At 35.9% G+C, this 18056-nt stretch overlaps 1 protein-coding gene across 13 annotated transcripts in view; it reads left to right on the forward strand.

Moving 5' to 3' along the window:
* STAU2 (staufen double-stranded RNA binding protein 2) overlaps positions 1-18056 on the forward strand; it is a 492544-nt gene that overhangs the window by 397387 nt on the left and 77101 nt on the right. Inside the window, exon 13 of one of the 13 annotated variants that reach the window (XM_074203673.1) lies at positions 1141-3971. The exons of the other annotated variants lie outside the window; for them this stretch is intronic. Within the exon in view, the coding sequence (XP_074059774.1) occupies positions 1141-1143 (3 nt within the window). The 3' untranslated portion in view covers positions 1144-3971. Of the gene's footprint in view, positions 1-1140; positions 3972-18056 lie in introns of those variants that run through there. 13 annotated transcript variants of the gene reach the window in all.

Consider the following 18056-nt stretch of genomic DNA (forward strand, 5'->3'; position numbering starts at 1 on the left):
ATAAGAGTTTCTGGTTTTCAACTAACAATGTACTGATTTTATCAAGCTCTAGACTATAGTACAACCACAAAGAACTTTTCCAGCAATTAATAGGGAAAAATCAAGTGGAAGAAGAATGTATATTGCTTTGATAATGACTCAGAGTTGAATTGATCACTAAGTTGCTCGTTTCAGTAGAAATATCTTGGATTGACCCAGATGGATAGTTTACTAGACCTAGAATTAAATAGAAAGAAGAAAAACAGGGTGGATTGCTTTTGGAACATTACAGAGTGACAAAAGTGATCCCATTCCTCTCCCTTCTCTCTTGTGCCTTCTTCTCTAAGGTTACTTTCCAACTATTCTATATATACCAATTTACTATTTTTAATTTTTTCTCTATGTCCCTAGTTCTGAGTAAAATGCCAGGAACATAATACTTAATAAAACTCTTTTTGATTCATTGAATGATTGATATTAAGGACAATCTTTTCAAGAGCAGTATTCTCACAGGGATGCTATTTGATTGTGAATTATGAAGCAATACAATTTCCAAAAAAAATAACCTGAAAATCAATGGAAAGCGATATGGTAAGTGTAAGTTAGGATACAGCCTGTCACCAATATATATATATATATATATATGTGTGTGTGTGTGTGTGTGTGTGTGTGTGTGTGTGTGTGTGTGTGTGTATACATATATACATATATATAAAATGAATAAAAAATATACATACATTGTCAAGGACATGTGTTAACTAGAAATTGATGTGGACAAGTAATATAGGGTAGTGAAGGATAACAATGTTAACAAAGGAATGAACTCATTGATGTCAGTCCTTGAGACTTAATTAACTATTGCTTCAAAACATTTTCCCAAAATTTCTGACTCCCTGTCCCACAAATACATATAGGATCTAGGGGGAAGTAGACTCTAGTTTAGAAAGCATATTTGGCAAAGAGATTACTCAGGTCTTGTAGTCCTTTAGCTAGAGCCCTCAAAATATTCCCACAATTATAGAACCTAGAGACTCTAAGACAAAATTTGAAGTCCTTTAGATTCTTCAAAATCCCCTGTTCCTCTGACCAAGAAGGGGCGGGGGGGGGGGGGGGGGAAGAGGAGACCAAAAGTGAGACTGATGCCTTGTTCTTTCCCTACAGTGAATTTCTTTATTGGTTTAGTTGGAATTCTCTCTCCTCTGCTGCCATGTCCTCAAATAGCCTTGGGAATGAAGCCCCTCAGCTGGTCTAAAGAACCTTCCTGTCCCACCAATTTGAAATGTCTTTGGTTGCATCAAGGAATTATCCAGACCTAGTTCATAGCTGATTCTTATTGATTCAATCAAGAAGTGTTCTCCCCTATGGCCAAAGGGCAAGAAAAATGAGCATATACTTTGATCCAGCAATACCACTACTGGGCTACACCCTGAAGAGATGATGAAAAAGGGTAAAAACATCACTTGTACAAAAATATTCATAGCAGCCCTGTTTGTGGTGGCAAAGAATTGGAAATCAAGTAAATGTCCTTCAATTGGGGAATGGTTTAGCAAACTGTGGTATATGTATGTCATGGAACACTATTGTTCTATTAGAAACCAGGAGGGATGGGAATTCAGGGAAGCCTGGAGGGATTTGCATGAACTGATGCTGAGTGAGATGAGCAGAACCAGAAAAACACTGTACACCCTAATAGCAACATGGGGCAATGATCAATCTTGATGGACTTGCTCATTCCATCAGTGCAACATTCAGGGACAATTTGGGGCTGTCTGCAATGGAGAATACCATCTGTATCCAGAGAAAGAACCGTGGAGTTTGAACAAAGTTCAAAGACTATTCCCTTTAATTTGGAAAAAAAAATTATTGTCTGATCTTGTTACCTCTTATACTTTTTGTTTCTTCCTTAAGGACATTTCTCTCTCATCACATTCAATTTGTATCAATGTACAACATGGAAACAAAGTAAAGACGGACAAATTGCTTTCGATGGGGGGAGTAAGATGGGTAAAAATTGTAAAACTCTAATAAAATCTTTAATTAAAAAAAAGAAGGTTCTCCCTAAGCCAGGGCATTACTTGTAAGTGGGATGATGGGGTTGTCCTTCATTCTCCAAGAAGACCAAGAACAAGAACAAGAATTGCATTTAAGTGAGGGGGTGCTATGCTAAGTCACCAGCCTCATTTTCTCCTCAGGAGCCCTCTGGGTCTAGTGACTAGATCTGAATCAGGATGACTAGAGATAATCCTGGATGCAGACAATCAGGGTTAAGTGACTTGGCCAAGGTCACACAGTTGATAAGTGTCTGATATCAGATTTGAACTCAGGTCCTCCTGACTTCAGGGCTGGCGCCCTACCTACTGCACCATCTAGCTGTCCCATTTAAGAGGGATGCTTAATCATTGGACCCCTTCCACCCTTACATATTTATTGACTTGTATATATATTATATATGTGTGTGTGTGTGTGTGTGTGTGTGTGTGTGTGTGTATGCCATTATATTAAGTGCTGGAGATGAAAAGACCAGACAAAAAAAAAAAGAGCTATCCTTACCCTCAGTGAACTGACATTCTGTTGGTTGAGGTAACATAACATAACATAACATAACATAACATAACATAACATAACATAACATAACATATACACAGATAAACAAATACAAAGTAATTTGAGAAGGGTGAGATCACTAATGCTTGGGAGGTGTAAGGAATGTTTCTGGATAGAAATGGCATCTGAATGGATGACACTGGAAAGAAGGTAAGGATTCTGAGAGCCAGAGAGGAGTGAAGAGAGAGTGCTTTCTAATTCTGACCAAGAGTTTACAAATCTGACCAAGAACTTACACAAATGCACCTCTAGGAGGCCAGTCAAGCTTGGTGAACGACTCATTGTCCAACATTGCTGGAATGTAAAGTTCATCAAGGCAAGTCAATAAAATGTGTGAAAAGGTTGTGGAGAGCCTTAGATGCCAGGCTGAGGAATGTGCATTTTACCCTAGAGGCAACAAAAAACTTCTGAAGGTTTTTTTAGCTAAGGAATGAAGTGTTCACACCTCTGCCTGAGAAAGATTATTATAACAACTGGGTGAGGGATTGATTAATTGAAAAGGAGAGAAACTGGAAGCAGGAAGACCTGTTCAAAGAATTCCAGTGGTCCAAATGAGAAGTGGTAGGTTCAGAATTAGAATGGAAAAGCTTATGGTAGAAGGGACTTCAGTTGAGATTTAAAGGAAACTATGGAAGCCAATCATCAGAAACAATGAAGGTGAGTTTCCAGGTATGACAAAGACTTGAGACAGATAGAGAAATGAAGTGTCTTGTTTGTAGAAGAGTAAAGAAGCCATGTCACTGGATTGAAGAGTATGTGGCAAGGAATGACAATGGAGGAAGATGGAAAGGTTTGCTTTTAAAGGTAATAAGAAACCACTGGAGTTTATTGAGTAGAAGGAGAAGGTGGTGACATGGTTGGACTTCTGATTTAGAAAAATGGGTGGATTAGAGGTAGGGAGAGACCATCTAGCTACTGCCATAATCTGGATATGCAGACCCAAGAGCAATGGCAGTGTCAGAGGAGAAAAGGGGCCAAAGGTGAAATCAACAGGTCTTGGTAATAACTTAGATTTGGGGGGTAAGAGATAGTGAGGCATCCAGGATAACTCCTAGGTTGTGAGCCTGAGAACTAGGAGTTGGTATTGCCATCAACAGTAATAGGCCATCATTTGCCTTAATTTTTATTTAACCTTTAAATGGTGAATAAGTGTTGCTTCAGACAAACTAAGACCTAGGAGAGATCTTAGCTTCAAAAACCTATGGTCTGTATTACATTCACCAGTCATCCTGACCTATGTCTGGCCATTGGACCCTGATGATCATAGAAGAAAGAGTGAGACTGATGACTTTGCACAGATCTGCCTCACTTAAATACATTTCACTTGCAAGTCAAGATATCTCCTTCCTGGATGTCACTGGTCATCTTTGAGAACAAAGGACGAATAATATCAGCGGGATTTGGGGGGGGGGGGTGAGCAGATAATACACTATGGCATAAATTTTCAGTATGTCTTTACTACTATTATTTATGCTCACTATACACATATACACACACAAACAAGATATCCTGGCCTTTATTATTATAATAGCCTACTATCTATATAAAATATGTATTATAATCATAATCTGCCAGGGTTTCAACAACAAAATTATATAGAAGTATTTCTGTAGTGAAAAGCTCTTAATGCTAACTATTATTAGTGTTAAAATTAAATTTATTGTTTATATATAATTATTATTAAATTATTAAATATAAAAATTTTAAAGCTGGTTGCAAAGCTAGAAAGAAGTCCTTGAATGATGCTTGAGTAAACTTAATAGTTTCAGATTTATCTTTGAAAATGCATAAATTTAATCTTTCATAAGCATTGTATCTCAAGAAAAGAAGGAGAATGTAAATGCAGGTGGAACAGACTTTGAAAATTCAGCATAACAGCATTCACAGGTACACCTCAGAAAATACCACCAAGAGAAAAAGGCTACCAACAGACTGCATAGATTAGATCTAATAACCTGAGTATAACTGAGTCATTAATACCCAATTACCTCTTGATCATTACTAGAACAATGGAGGAATTTCTTAGAAGAACCTAGATACAGCGTGTAAAGCTATGCTTGTGATATTATAAAAAGGAGGGATATACAGGACTAAATATGAATGAAAATTTGTGGAGGGTTGAGGAAAAAGGAAATTGTGAAGCAATTTACAAAACACAAAGTCCTGTTTTCATAAAGAAAGTTGGATTTAAGATAATTTGTACAACAAATTTTCCCTCATAATTACTAATCAGAGCTACCTTGACTCAATAAAATATTTATATAAAATTAGCTTGCTTCTATAGTATTTCCTATCCTTGAAGCTGATAGAGGGAATAGTGCCCATGGAAAAGTTTCATTTAGTGCTCTCCTGAGTATCTTTATAAAATGAGGCATAAAGTGGGGATACCCATTCTCCTAAATCATGGAGGATATCCTGTGAATATTCTGAATAGAACAAGAATTCTCTGTTAAGTAAAAGTAATATTCTTCAAATGGGTATATTATAATTGATTTTTTGAGCCCTGGAATATTAAAAAACTCCTTCAATAGAATTCAAAAGTATTTGAAAAAGATGGAAAACCAAAATGAAATATATATATATATATATATATATATATATATATATATATATATATATACACACACACACACACACACACACACACACACACACACACACACACACATATATATATATATATATATATATATATATATATCTTGGATTAAGTTGTACAGTAAAGCTACCATTTGAATTAGAGTATGTCTTGCATGTTAACTCTGCATTTGCACATTCATTGGGAATCTGAAAGAGGAGGAGATTATATTAAATCATATTTAGGGAATAATGCCATACTTTCACTGACTAGAAGTTACTTATTGTTGCATGCACAACAAATATCATTTTAACACCAATATTTTCCCATTGATTCCAAATGACATCAGCAATCTCCAGTTTAGTTGTGAATTCTGGTAACCAAAATTCTTATTGTATAAAAATAAAAGTAAAAGTAATCCAAAAGTTGATGGTAAATTCAGTATGGGTATAAGTAGGCTACATCATCTTATTAGCTGTAATGATTTGCATGTGATAAGTGACATGACATTATCCAGGATATGCATGGTTAGAAAAAGAGGTGCTTCAGTTATGAGGAAGAAGGAATTAACCATTTCAGTGCTATACTAGTATCCACAAAATATGGAAATAATTTAAGAAAGCAGTCTAACTTGAGTGGATGCTCTGTAGAGATTTTTTTATTAATGAAAAAATTTTATTCATTTTGAGTTTTACAAATTTACCCCTATTCTGGCTTCCCTCCCCCACCCCCCACAGAAGGCAATCTGTTAGTCTTTACATTGTTTCCATGGTATACATTGATCTAAGTTGAATGTGATGAGAGAGAAATCATATCCTTAAGGAAGAAAAATAAAGGAGATAGAAAAATTACATAATAAGATAACAGGATTTTTTTCCTAAATTGAAGGTAATTGTCTTTGGTCTTTCTTCAAACTCCACAATTCTTTCTCTGGATACAGATGGTATTCCCCATCACAGATAGCCCAAAATTGTCCCTGATTGTTGCATTGATGGAATGAACAAGTCCATCAAGGATGATGTTCACCGCCCCCCCCCCCAGTTGCTGTTAGGGTGTACAGTGTTTTTCTGGTTCTGCTCATCTCACTCAGCATCAGTTCATGCAAATCCCTCCAGGCTTCCCTGAATTCCCATCCCTCCTGGTTTCTTTCATTTATTTTTTGTTTAATCTGACATTATTTATACATTACTAAAATATTCTTTTTTAAGAGTAAACATAATACCTGCTCCCCCACAAAAATATAGAAACTCATGAGAAATAAAGTAAAAGAAAGAGAAAAAAAAATGTGTTTCAATCTCTGTTCTAATACCATCAGCTCTGTCTTAGGTAGATCACATTCTTTATCATAAGTCCATCACAGAAGTTACTTCCATATTTTTCCACAGTTGCTGTTGCTGATTGTAATTCCCTCAATCCATTCCTCCCCACTACCATATATTATATTTTCTCTCTCCTTTCACTCTGTCCCTCTTCTTAAATATGCTGTAGGGTAGCTGAGTGGCACAGTGGACAGAGCACCGGCCCTGGGGCCAAGAGGCCTCAAGCCCACATACCATCCCAAAGACCCATCAACCACCTGGCCCCGTGGTCCCAGACAGGCTACCCAATTTCAGCACCTTGCAAAAAGTAAAAAAGAAAATGTGTTCTATCTGACTATTCTCTTCTATGGTCTACCCTCTCCTCTATCACCCACATCCCCCCCTTCCCCCTGTCCCCCTTCTCTCCTTTTTACTCTAGATGTCTATACCCTATTGAGTATGTATGATATTTCCTCTCTGAGTCATTTCTGATGAGATTGAAGGTTCCCTCATTCCCCCCTCACCTTCCCCCCTTCCATATCATTGCAAAGGCTTATTACAAAAAAAAATCTTGTATATGAAATGTCTTAGCCTGTTCCACCTCTCTTTTCTCTTACTCCCAGTATATTTCCCTTTTAGCCATTGACTCCATTTTTACAATGTATTATATCTTCAAATTCAGCTCTCTATAAAAGCTCCTTCCATCTGCTCTATTATATGAGAAGGTTCATATGAGTATTATAAGTATCATTTTTCTATGCAGGAATACATGAAGTTCATCATCATTAAGTCCCTCATAATGGACCCTTCTCCTCCATTCTCTATGCTTCACCTGAGTCCTGTATTTGAAGGTCAAACTTTCTGTTCAGCTCTGGTCGTTTCAACAGGAACATTTGAAATTCCCATTTCACTAAAAGTCCATTTTTTCCCTTGAAAGAGGACATTCAGTTTTGGTGGGTAGTTGATTCTCGGATGCATTCCAAACTCTTTTGCCTTCTGGAATATTATATTCCAAGCCCTACAAGCCCTTAACATAGTTTCTGCTAAGTCCTGTGTGGTCCTGACTGCAGCTCCACAGTATTTGAATTGTGTCCTTCTGGCTGCTTGTAATATTTTCTCTTTGTCTTGGGAGTTCTGGAACTTAGCTATAATATTTCTGGGAGTTGTTATTTTTATCTCTTTCTGGAGGAGATCAGTGGATTCTCTCAATTTCTACTTTACCCTCTGTTTCTAGGATATCAGGGCAATTTTCCTGTAGCATTTCTTTAAAAATGAGGTCAAGGCTCTTTTCCTGATCATGACTTTCAGGTATCTCAATAATTTTAAAATTATTTTTCCTGAATCTGTTTTCCAGATCAGTTTTTTTTTCAATGAGATGTTTCACATTTTCTTCTAATTTTTCATTCTTTTGGTTTTGATGTATTGTGTCTTGATTTCTCATAAAGTCATCAGCTTCCTTTAGTTCCATTCTCCATCTGAAGGATTTGTTTTCCTCAGAGAACTTTCTTTTCTCCTTTTCCATCTGACCAGTTCTGCTTTTTAAAGCATTCTTCTCCTCAATAACTTTTTGAACTGTTTTATCCATTTGACCTAAACTGGTTTTTAAGATATTATTTTCTTCAGCATTTTTTTTGTATCTCCTTGACTAAGCTGCTGACTTCTTTTTCATGTTTTTCCTGCATATCTCTCATTTCTTTTCCCAATTTTTCTATCCCCCTTTCTTGACTTTCAAAATCTTTTTTGAGCTCTGTCATAGCCTGAGGCCAACTTCCATTTTTCTTGGAACCTTTAGATGCAGAAGCTTGTACTTCCTTAGCTTCAGATTGAGTATTTTGATCATCCTTGGGATCATAGACAAAGTATTTGTCAATGGTCAGGTTCCTTTTTTTTCCAGCTTATTCATTTCCTCAGGCTGTGCCTGGTTTTGGGGTACTTCCTGAGCTTTTGAGTTTTATTGGGACACCCCCACAAGGACCTCATTGTGTGAGGCTCTGACTGCTCTCCTGGTCTGTGAATGACCCCTCTGCCATGGGGCTAAGAGGTCCCTATTCTATGGGCGGCCTAGACTATGATCAAGATCTGAATGTAGTCAGAGCCCCAGAGTCCTGTTCCAGGGACAAAGGACAGACCTCAAAAGTCTCCCTCCACTTCCTTACCTTCAGTGAGCTGAGCACTCAGGGCACAGCTGCCTGGAGGCTCCTGCCTGCTGGCTCCTCAGTGGGCCTGCTTCCTTTTCCTGGATCTGGGCTGCCGCAACCAGGCTCAGGGCCTTGGCTTTGCGCTGTTTCTGGCAGAGGTCTCCCTACTGATCTTCCAAATTGTGCTTGGTTCTCCCTGGAGTGCTGGTCAGAAAATTCATGCTGCTGCTGTGGCTTCCAGGTGCCCTGGAACTGTTTCCAGGAAATTGAAGTTTCTTCACTCTGGCAGGGCCACCACTCTAACCCTATGGAGTGGAATTTTTCCATAATTTTCCAGGTTATCTTGGGCTGGAGAATTGCCTCACTGGATCTTTCTGTGGATTCTGTCTCTTGAAAATTTAGTTAAAGTCATAATTTTAAGATTTTTGAAATATTTTGGAGAGGGCACCTTAGGAGAGGCATCATGATCTCCTGCCGTCTTGGCTCCGCCCCAAGATCTCTGTGTAGAGACTTTGCCAAAAGATGTAAACAATGTTTGCACAGAATTAAAAGTTTTGGCAGTGTTGAATTATGCCAGTGGAGAGATTGTAACAAACTGCTGAGATCTGGATTCATTCAATTTTGACATAAGTGGAGCATTATTGTATTTCAATCTGACTACATAGGATAAAGAATTCCATGTCTCCATTATTTATTTTCTTGAGAATAGTAAGGTAAAAGAAGGTGCACTGAACCTAGAAATAAGGAAAACTGGGTTTTAATTCTGACTTTGTCATTTGCTAACTCCATAACCTTGATTGAAAGTCACTTTAACTTCTCTGTATTGTCTACATCTATCAAAGGAGAGGAATGAATTAGATAATCTCTAAGGTCTTCTTTATGATTCTAAGTCTACGGCCTCCCCAAACCCACACATCTTACATTCATCTCTTAGAAGCTCAGAATTGAAAATTACCTTTGAGGTCATCAACTAACCTGTATATGAATCTTCTTTATAGAGCATTCCTGGCAAGTGGTCATTCAGCCTCTGCTTTAAGATTCTCAGTAATAGGCAGTTTAATTCTTCCTGAGGCAACCCATTGTCTTTTAGATGCCTCAAATTATTAGGACAATTTTTCATCATAGGAAGCCTTTGACACAGTTGATAATTTCTTCCTACTACTAGATGCTCTCTACTCTGTTTTTAGAGATAACACATACCCTTGGTTCTACACTTGCTTTTTTACTATTCTTATCTTGCCTTTGCTAGCTTCCCATTCCCTGTCCTTTGCTTTTTTTTTTTAATTTAACTTTCTAAGACTATCTTCCTTGGCAGGTTCACTATTCAAATAACTCTCCAATCTATTTCTGACCTCTCTTGAACTCTGGACCCATATTTCCAGTTATTTGAATCTCCATTTATATTCCATTAGAACTTCAAACTCTGCATATTCCAAACTGAGCTTTATATACATATATATATATATATAGTTCTAAATTTGTTTTTTCTCTCTGGACACCACTATTTTAGTCAGTGGTACCATCATATGTTTTCATTCTCCCAAATTCAAAATCTTTACTTTTCTCTATTCTTTATTTCTCATAGCTATTCAGTTACCAAATAGTATTGGTTCTACCTCTTTTTCTCTGGGAACCATCTCCTTCAGACTGTTTTCACTGCTACCACCTTTGTAATCACCTACTGAACTGGTACAATAGCCCTTTGCAATTCCACTCATCCCACTTCATATCAGTCTCTATCTAGTCTACTACTAGAGTTATCTTTTTTCTCTTTCAGTAAATATGATTATGACTTGCTTCTCTACCCAGAAATCTTTAATGGCTCCCTAGTATCTAGAAAGTAAAGTTCATTGCCTGGCATTCAAGATCATCCTCCCTATTTTTCCAGCTCGATTTTTAAATCATCCTTTCTTGTATTCATTCATTCTAGGCAAATTATTTTCTATGACTTAAAGCATAAACAAAGCTTGTTTTCTCAGTCATCTATGCCATTGTCTGTCCTGTCCTCTAAGCTTGAATGTTTTCCCTCCCTCCCCTTTTTCTATTTAAATGCTAACCATCCTTTCTTTTTTAAAGCACAAATTATATTCCAACTCTTCCATGAGCTTTCTCTTCAGACTTAATGTAGAAAATTTATTTTTCACCTTAATGATGTACTTTAATGTGACTTAATGTGCCTTATACTATCAGTTTTGATTTTAAAGGGACTAAATCACTGAAAGATTAGGTAACTTGACCAAGGATATATGTGACTGAGGCAGGACTTAAAATCAGATCAAACTCATCCAGGGTCCAACTTTCTATACACTTGCCACACTGCTTACCAGGCAACTCTTCTATATTATAAGTTACAGAGCAATTACTGCTCTCAGTTATTAAAGAGAGTCCCTCACTGGGTCCAAAAAGATATACATGTTTATCTTTCTGTTAGACTGTAAGCTCCAGGGGCAGGGAATGATTTATCTAATCTTCTGCCATCATTTTACCCCAGTGTTTTGTACAGAATAAACACTTCATATTTTATACTGAATTAAATTGAATAATACTTTAAAGATTTAAAGATAGTTTTCTCTACTATATAGCTTTTCACCTTATTAATAACACTATGAGATAAGAGGAGATATAAATAAATAAGCATAGTTTCATATGATTTGTCCAAGGACACACATAGCTAGTTAGATCAAGAATTCTGTATTTAAGACCTTATTCTTGAACCTCTATTTTTTCATTAGCTTCCCCACATGGTTTCAGCACAGAAATTTTTCAGAATATTACTTAGATTTATCTTCAGTTATGTCAATCTGCATTGCCAGTTTCATTAAGATCATCACTGACATAGAGCACCAGCCCTGGAGTCAGGAGTACCTGAGTTCAAATACAGCTTCAGACACTTAATAATTACCTATCTGTGTGGCCTTGGGCAAGCCACTTAACCCCATTGCTTTGCAAAAAACTAAAAAACAAAAAAAATCATCACTGACAGATTTCTTAAACTACCAGTACTGTCAATAGAGTGGTATTTTTATATAAGCAATTCTTCCTCAATCATTCTCATATGCACTCTCCTTCTTTATTTCCAGAATAATAAAGAATTATGGAAAAATTCTATGGTATATCATTTCATTTGTTAAAGTTACTATTGAATTATATCTTGATATCTGAATTCCTTTTTACTAAAAAAATCTAAATTGTCATTTTTGTAAAGTTGTTCAATACTTAATTGATTTCTGTTTGTGTAACAGGAGTTTAAGTTATGTTTAAAGGTATATTTCAATGTAATAGAAATGGAAGTTGAATCTTCTTTGACCACTTTATCCATGCTTCTTTATCCACTTTTTCTAGTCCAAATAAGTATATTGAAATGTTATCTTTGTTTTACATGTATAAATCACTTACAAATTTGTTTTAAAATAATTTTTATAAATTAAATGATGTTTGTTATAGAATAAGAAAGACATTTAAAGGAATTTTGAAATAAATGCTTTTGTTAAGTTAGTAACATTCCATATTGTGAATAATCATTCCCTAAGTTTTCATTTTGGTATATAGCATTAGCTGTGGAGATGGTGTTTATGTGTGCATTTTTCTTTCTGTTTTTTTTTAATGGGACACACCTGTAGTTAAATACACAAGCCAAAAAAGACCTTATTTCACTGGAGAACAAGCAAGCCAAGGACATTGTGTTTAATATATTCTGGGTCAATGCTTTTCCCTGATTTCATTGTCTTGTAGTGCCTTTAGCTCATTTTATTTCATAGCAACTATCTATATGCAAAAGGTAGTTAGTGTTGTTTTAATTAGGGTTTACCCAGCTGAAAAGCTTATATCAAAACTAATATCATCTCTTTTTTGCATATTATATTCCTCTTTGCCTTCTGTATTAAGCTGATTTTTCTACTCTGCTCGAGTTCATGACTCATCATTAACTCACTGATTAGAAAAAATATATTATTTGTGATTTTTCAGTGATTTTATTTCTTGATTCCATTGTCACTTTTGAACCATAGATACAAGATGAATCTTATACATAGGATAATTAGGTAACTATCTTTGTATTAAGATCTGAAGGATGTCAGCAATGACCCCCTTTATTCAAAAATATCTCCCATTACCTCTGCTCAATGATGCCTAAAATTCCCATAATACCTAACCCTTTTGATTAAGGCATTGAAGGATGCTATAAAATTGCAAATGCTAACGGGGAATAAGGACAATTAAGCCATTATTAACACATTAGCTTGAATTATTTTATCACTTTAGTACTAGCAAAGAATAGGGCCCTGTAAATATATGACTCAGGATGATAAGTGGATCTTTATGAAGAAGATAAAGAAAGTTTCTTGAACCATTGTAAGGTTGCTGATATGTTGCTAAGGAAATGAAAATGAAAGTGATGAAGAATCATAGATGGAGGAAATAAGGGTCATGGAAGACACTTTACATCTACCTTTTTTTTTAATGAAGTTCTATATACATTCTCCTTGAAAGTTCTGATCCAGCCATTTGTCCCAGTAGACTTTTCTGTTCCATTGTCATTGCTTTCAATTTATTGTTAATTCAACCTGAAGTTTTCCTTTTCTAGATCATCTAATACTGAGTTCCCTCTACTGACCACTGGGTCTAACAATCTTGTTTTTTCAATTATCCCTCCTGCCAAATTGGCAAACTGTGTAACCATAGAGGTGAAATTGGGTGTGTCATGTGGTAGCCACTCCACCATCAAATCACCTCTCAACATATATTTTATAGAAAAAGTTAGTTCACTCTAGGTACCTACTTGGTTGGGGGACTAGTGTTATTCTAATGCTTTCAATTTCTTTTTCAAAATAAATCATTCTTTATATATTTATAGTTATTTAAAGTGTCTATTTGATGAGAAGGCATACAAAAAAATACCTTCTATGAAATGACAATCTCTCTCCCCTGTAATGTGTTGCCCATAGCTACTCAGGAAATATATTTTGAATGAATGAAGGTGGCACAATTGATTAGTAAAATGATTCAATGTAACTATACCTCATCTTTAGCATTTACGATTAAGTGGAACTAAAAATCCAGCTCTAACATCATTTCCATCGTACTATGCTTTCAATTGGAATTAGAAGGTGAACATTTTCAGGACACAGCTCATATATTTGCCCACAGAAGTGGTGAGGTGGATCTAGATCTATTTTACAGTTTAATGTTTTATGCCATGAAGTTAGAGGAAGACCACAGTTGGGAGACAAAATTTCCAATTGTTTCTATATCAAAAGACTAGAGGAAGAGAGAAGTGAAGGTTCTACTAAAGAAAATAATAAAATTATAAAACTTGATCTTTAAAGGTCATCTAATGTTGTGCCTACTGAAGTAAGAATCTTCTCTACATCAACTTCAAGGAGTATTCATCTGTTATACTTACATGTGATAAGTGCACATCCTGCTATCTTTTGTGCATATTCTTTTAAAATATGAATTCACTGTTGAACTCATTTTGAGTCACATTTATCAGAAGCATTTTTGAATGTATCATAAGAATTACATTTTTGAGAGTCTCTCATTCCTGTTAAGCTAACTCATCTTCTATGTCTAGTGCATCATCAGACTATACCCAGTGTTTCCCCTCTTAGCCTTTCAGGAAGTCATTTCAACTATTCATTGAATTCATCAGTATTTGGTCCAAAATTAAAGCTCTTCTCATTGTTTCATCTGCTCTCAAAAGAAATTATCAACAAGGTAGTTCAAATACTTATCAGATACTGTATTTGTAGTTGAATGAGATCTCTAATAGATTTCAGATCATTTTTGTTTCCCCAGCACAACTATATCCTTATCCTTTGCTCTTCCCTAGTAATTTGTCATTCATTTCTTCCATCTACCCTCGCAGTCAGTCTCACAAATATATGATTTGTGATTCTCCCTCCTTTCTTTTTCCATTATTCTTGTTCTTAAATTCCAAGATTTTCAGAGACTCACATAGGAAGTCCCAAAAAAACCTTAGCCCAGATTTTAATTTGGGGGGGTTACAAGGTAATGGGGTTAAGTGACTTGCCCAAGGTCACACAGTTAGGTAATTATTATGTGTCTGAGGCTGGATTTGAACTCAGGTCCTCCTAACTCCAGGGCCAGTGCTCTATCCACTGTACCACCTAGCTGCCCTGCAAATTGAATTTTTTAAAGACTTGTGAGTAACCCTGTACATCTCCTCAAAATATATTATTCCAGTCCCTCTCTACAGTCTACTACCAACACCAATCTAATGTATTTTTTAAAAGAACCATCCTTTCATTATCACTTTGCATTCACATATCTCATTTCTGCAAATCTTGATGGTACCTGTGAAGTCAAATACTTCTTCATCTAATGATCTTTGCTTTATTTTGATGCTGTTCATTCTGTCTTTTCAGTCAACTCTTCTTGACCCCATTTGGAGTTTTGCTGGCAAAGATACTACAGTGTTTGCCATTTCCTTCTTCAGCTCATTTTATAGATAAGGAAACTGAGGCAAACAGGGTTAAGTAACTTTTCCAGGATCACAAGCTGGTGTGTATAAGGTCAAATTTGAACTCAGGTCTTCCTAACTCCAGTTCCTTTCACTCTGTCCACCTAGCTTTGTTTTTGACACTGTACTGTATATAAAATAAAATAAAATAAAATCTGGGCCATGAGTGTCATTTCCATCCTTCTGAAGTTTTTTTCTGTCAGTTACTGGATGACTCAATTCCTAGTCTTCCTTATTACATGCCACACATTCCAACTTAACAATTTCATTTGTCTCCTTCCCCCCCCCCTTTTATTTTGCATTTTAAGTTCTCTTTATCAGATCAGCAAGTCTTCAGGCAAACATTTATTCCAGTCATTGTTAAATGTACTCTTTTCCCCAACCACGTTCCAGAAAACTAAAATCAGAAATCTTCCTAGCCAGCTGTTCACTTCACATATCCTCCTTTTCATTCTAAAATCCCGCCTTCATTTGGCAAAAGTGGTGAAAACACTCCACGTGCCCCCAAGTCTTTTCGTTTCCTGCCATGACTTCATAATCCCTAGAGACTCTTTGCAGGTTTCTTCTGAAGGTATTATTTGTTCCAGAATTCCCATAATGGTCAGCAGTTGTGAAAGGTCTCAGGAGGCTCATCATTGCATTATGTAAACAAGTCCTAAGAATTCAGATCAATTCAGGAAACACTTATTAAGCTCCTACTATATGTAAGAAGTTGTTCTGAGGAAGATGAAAGGATACATGATAATTTTTCATAGCCTAATCCTCCTTATATTTCTTTGCATATAATTTTCCTGCTTTTCACATTTAAGTCCTTGACCTTTAAAACCCCTCTCTATGATCTTCTTCAACAAGCTCTTTTCATAGGCTCTCCTTTCTATTTCCAAGTATGTAATTCCAGATAATTTGAAAAAGTCAAAGAAAAGACAAATCTAAGCCACCTATCCAAAGTCATACTGAAACTATGAAGGCTTCAAATGCCAAGGGAGTTTGTAATTTGTCCTAGAAGCCAAAGAGGACATAAGCTTCTTGAGCAACAAGTAGTGCTTAGCAATATACAATTGGCAGCTATGTGGAGTTCAGATTAAAAAGAGAAGACACTAGAGGCAGAGAAACCACTTAGAAGAAGAGAGAAAAGTGACTGATGTGTTGTACAGGTAAAATAAAGACTTGTTCCCATCCCCAAACCGTTCTCCATTCATGGACCACTCTCCTCCTGTCTTCCTTGGCTTCCTTCAACTTAAGCCGCACCTTTCACAGGAAGCCTTTTCCAAGTCTTAGACCTGGAGCCTTCCCTATGCTGGTTATCTTAGTTTGTCCTGTGCTTAACTTCCTTGTACAGAGCTGTTTGCTTGTGTCTCCCAGATCAGACTGTGAGCTCCTTAAGTGCAGGGACCTTTCTTTCAATCTCTAGTATTTAGCACAGTGTCTGGCAAACAGGTACTTAATAAATATTTGACTGACTGATTAGATGAGGGGCAAGTATAGATTAAGAGAGTACCCCTGGGGTTGGGAGCCTGGGTGACTGCAAGGATGGTGGTGTCTGAAGAAATAAGAGATATTTAGGTGAGGATAAATTTAAGGGAAAAGATATTAAGTTTTCTTTTGGAAATATTAAAGTAGAGAGACCCATGAGATATCCAGGTGGAGATGTTCAGCAGGCAGTTGATGATATAAGAACTGAGAAAAGAGATCAAAGGCTAGATAGGTAGACTGATGCACAGAAATTGATAGTAAGAGAGCTTACCAGCAGAGAGAAAAAAAAAGTGTTTGTGGAGCAAAGAGAAGAAAGCACAGGACAAATGCTGCCTAGAGGAGAGCATGAATGATGATACTCTACAGAAGACTGAGGAATGGTCAGATAGGTAGGAGAACCATAAGGGAAAAATGTCAAGAAAACTTAGGGAGGAAAGAATATCCAGGAACATGGGATGATCAACAATATCAAATTCTGAAAATGTGGGACACTTTATGTTTATAAATATATAAATTCAGTGTCAAGATTGAATAGAAATGGAAAATGAATGGCAAAGATTATGTTGTTTTTGTCTCTTTCCAAGCTCTGGCCATAAAGAAACTACTCATGAGGGCCTGTTACAAAGTAATGGGGATGAACACAATGACCTGAACTTTGAAGGGGAAAAAAAACATATATATATATATATATATATATACACACATATATATATATATAATTGAATTATAGGTAGCACAACTAGGCAAATATTTAATAGCAATAGTGAAGTTATAGGCTTGTTCCAAAGTAAAAGAGAAAAACAGAATGCCCTTTGAAGAAAATATACATATTAAGCTATAGATATAGGTAGCAGTTAGGTAAATATTATATTAATGAAGTCATAGCTCTTTCAAATCTATGTAAATATATAGAATTATTGAGGTCCAGATTTGGTAATGACCAATGTAAAGTGATGCCTCTAAAGGAAGGAAGAGAAAAACAAACTGACAGTGGAAGAATGCATTAAAATTCTTCAGATTTTGGAGAAGATGGAAAATAATTCCAAACTAGATTGGTAATTATAAGATTGAAGAAAGTGAAAAATATTGGATTAGGAATCCCAAAACTCATGTTCAAATCCTAGGTCTACTACTATTACCATGAGGTTTTCATTAAATTATTTCATCTTTCCTTTGAAGGAAGCATGACTTTATGGTGACCTTTTGAAGTTTTATATACCTCTATGATATAAAGCCAGGGTATAGCATTTTGTGCTCTGAAAATGTTCAAAAATTGCTTGCCATATGTTACTGATCATCAAAGACTTTTAATCTCCACTATTATAGCATAATATTGACTTATTATGTAATAGAAAATTAGAATGAAGGATTTTTCTGATGTATGTGCATTTATAAAAATAATAACAAGAAATCTGTTCCTATATTCTGTATGGTAAATTGTTGCTTCCTTTGTCCACTCCTCATTCCCCAATCTTTTCAAAGATTAGATTTAATTATTTTTAGGT

This window comes from Macrotis lagotis, chromosome X, assembly GCF_037893015.1.
Source record: "Macrotis lagotis isolate mMagLag1 chromosome X, bilby.v1.9.chrom.fasta, whole genome shotgun sequence".
NCBI classification, from domain to species: Eukaryota; Metazoa; Chordata; class Mammalia; order Peramelemorphia; family Peramelidae; genus Macrotis; species Macrotis lagotis.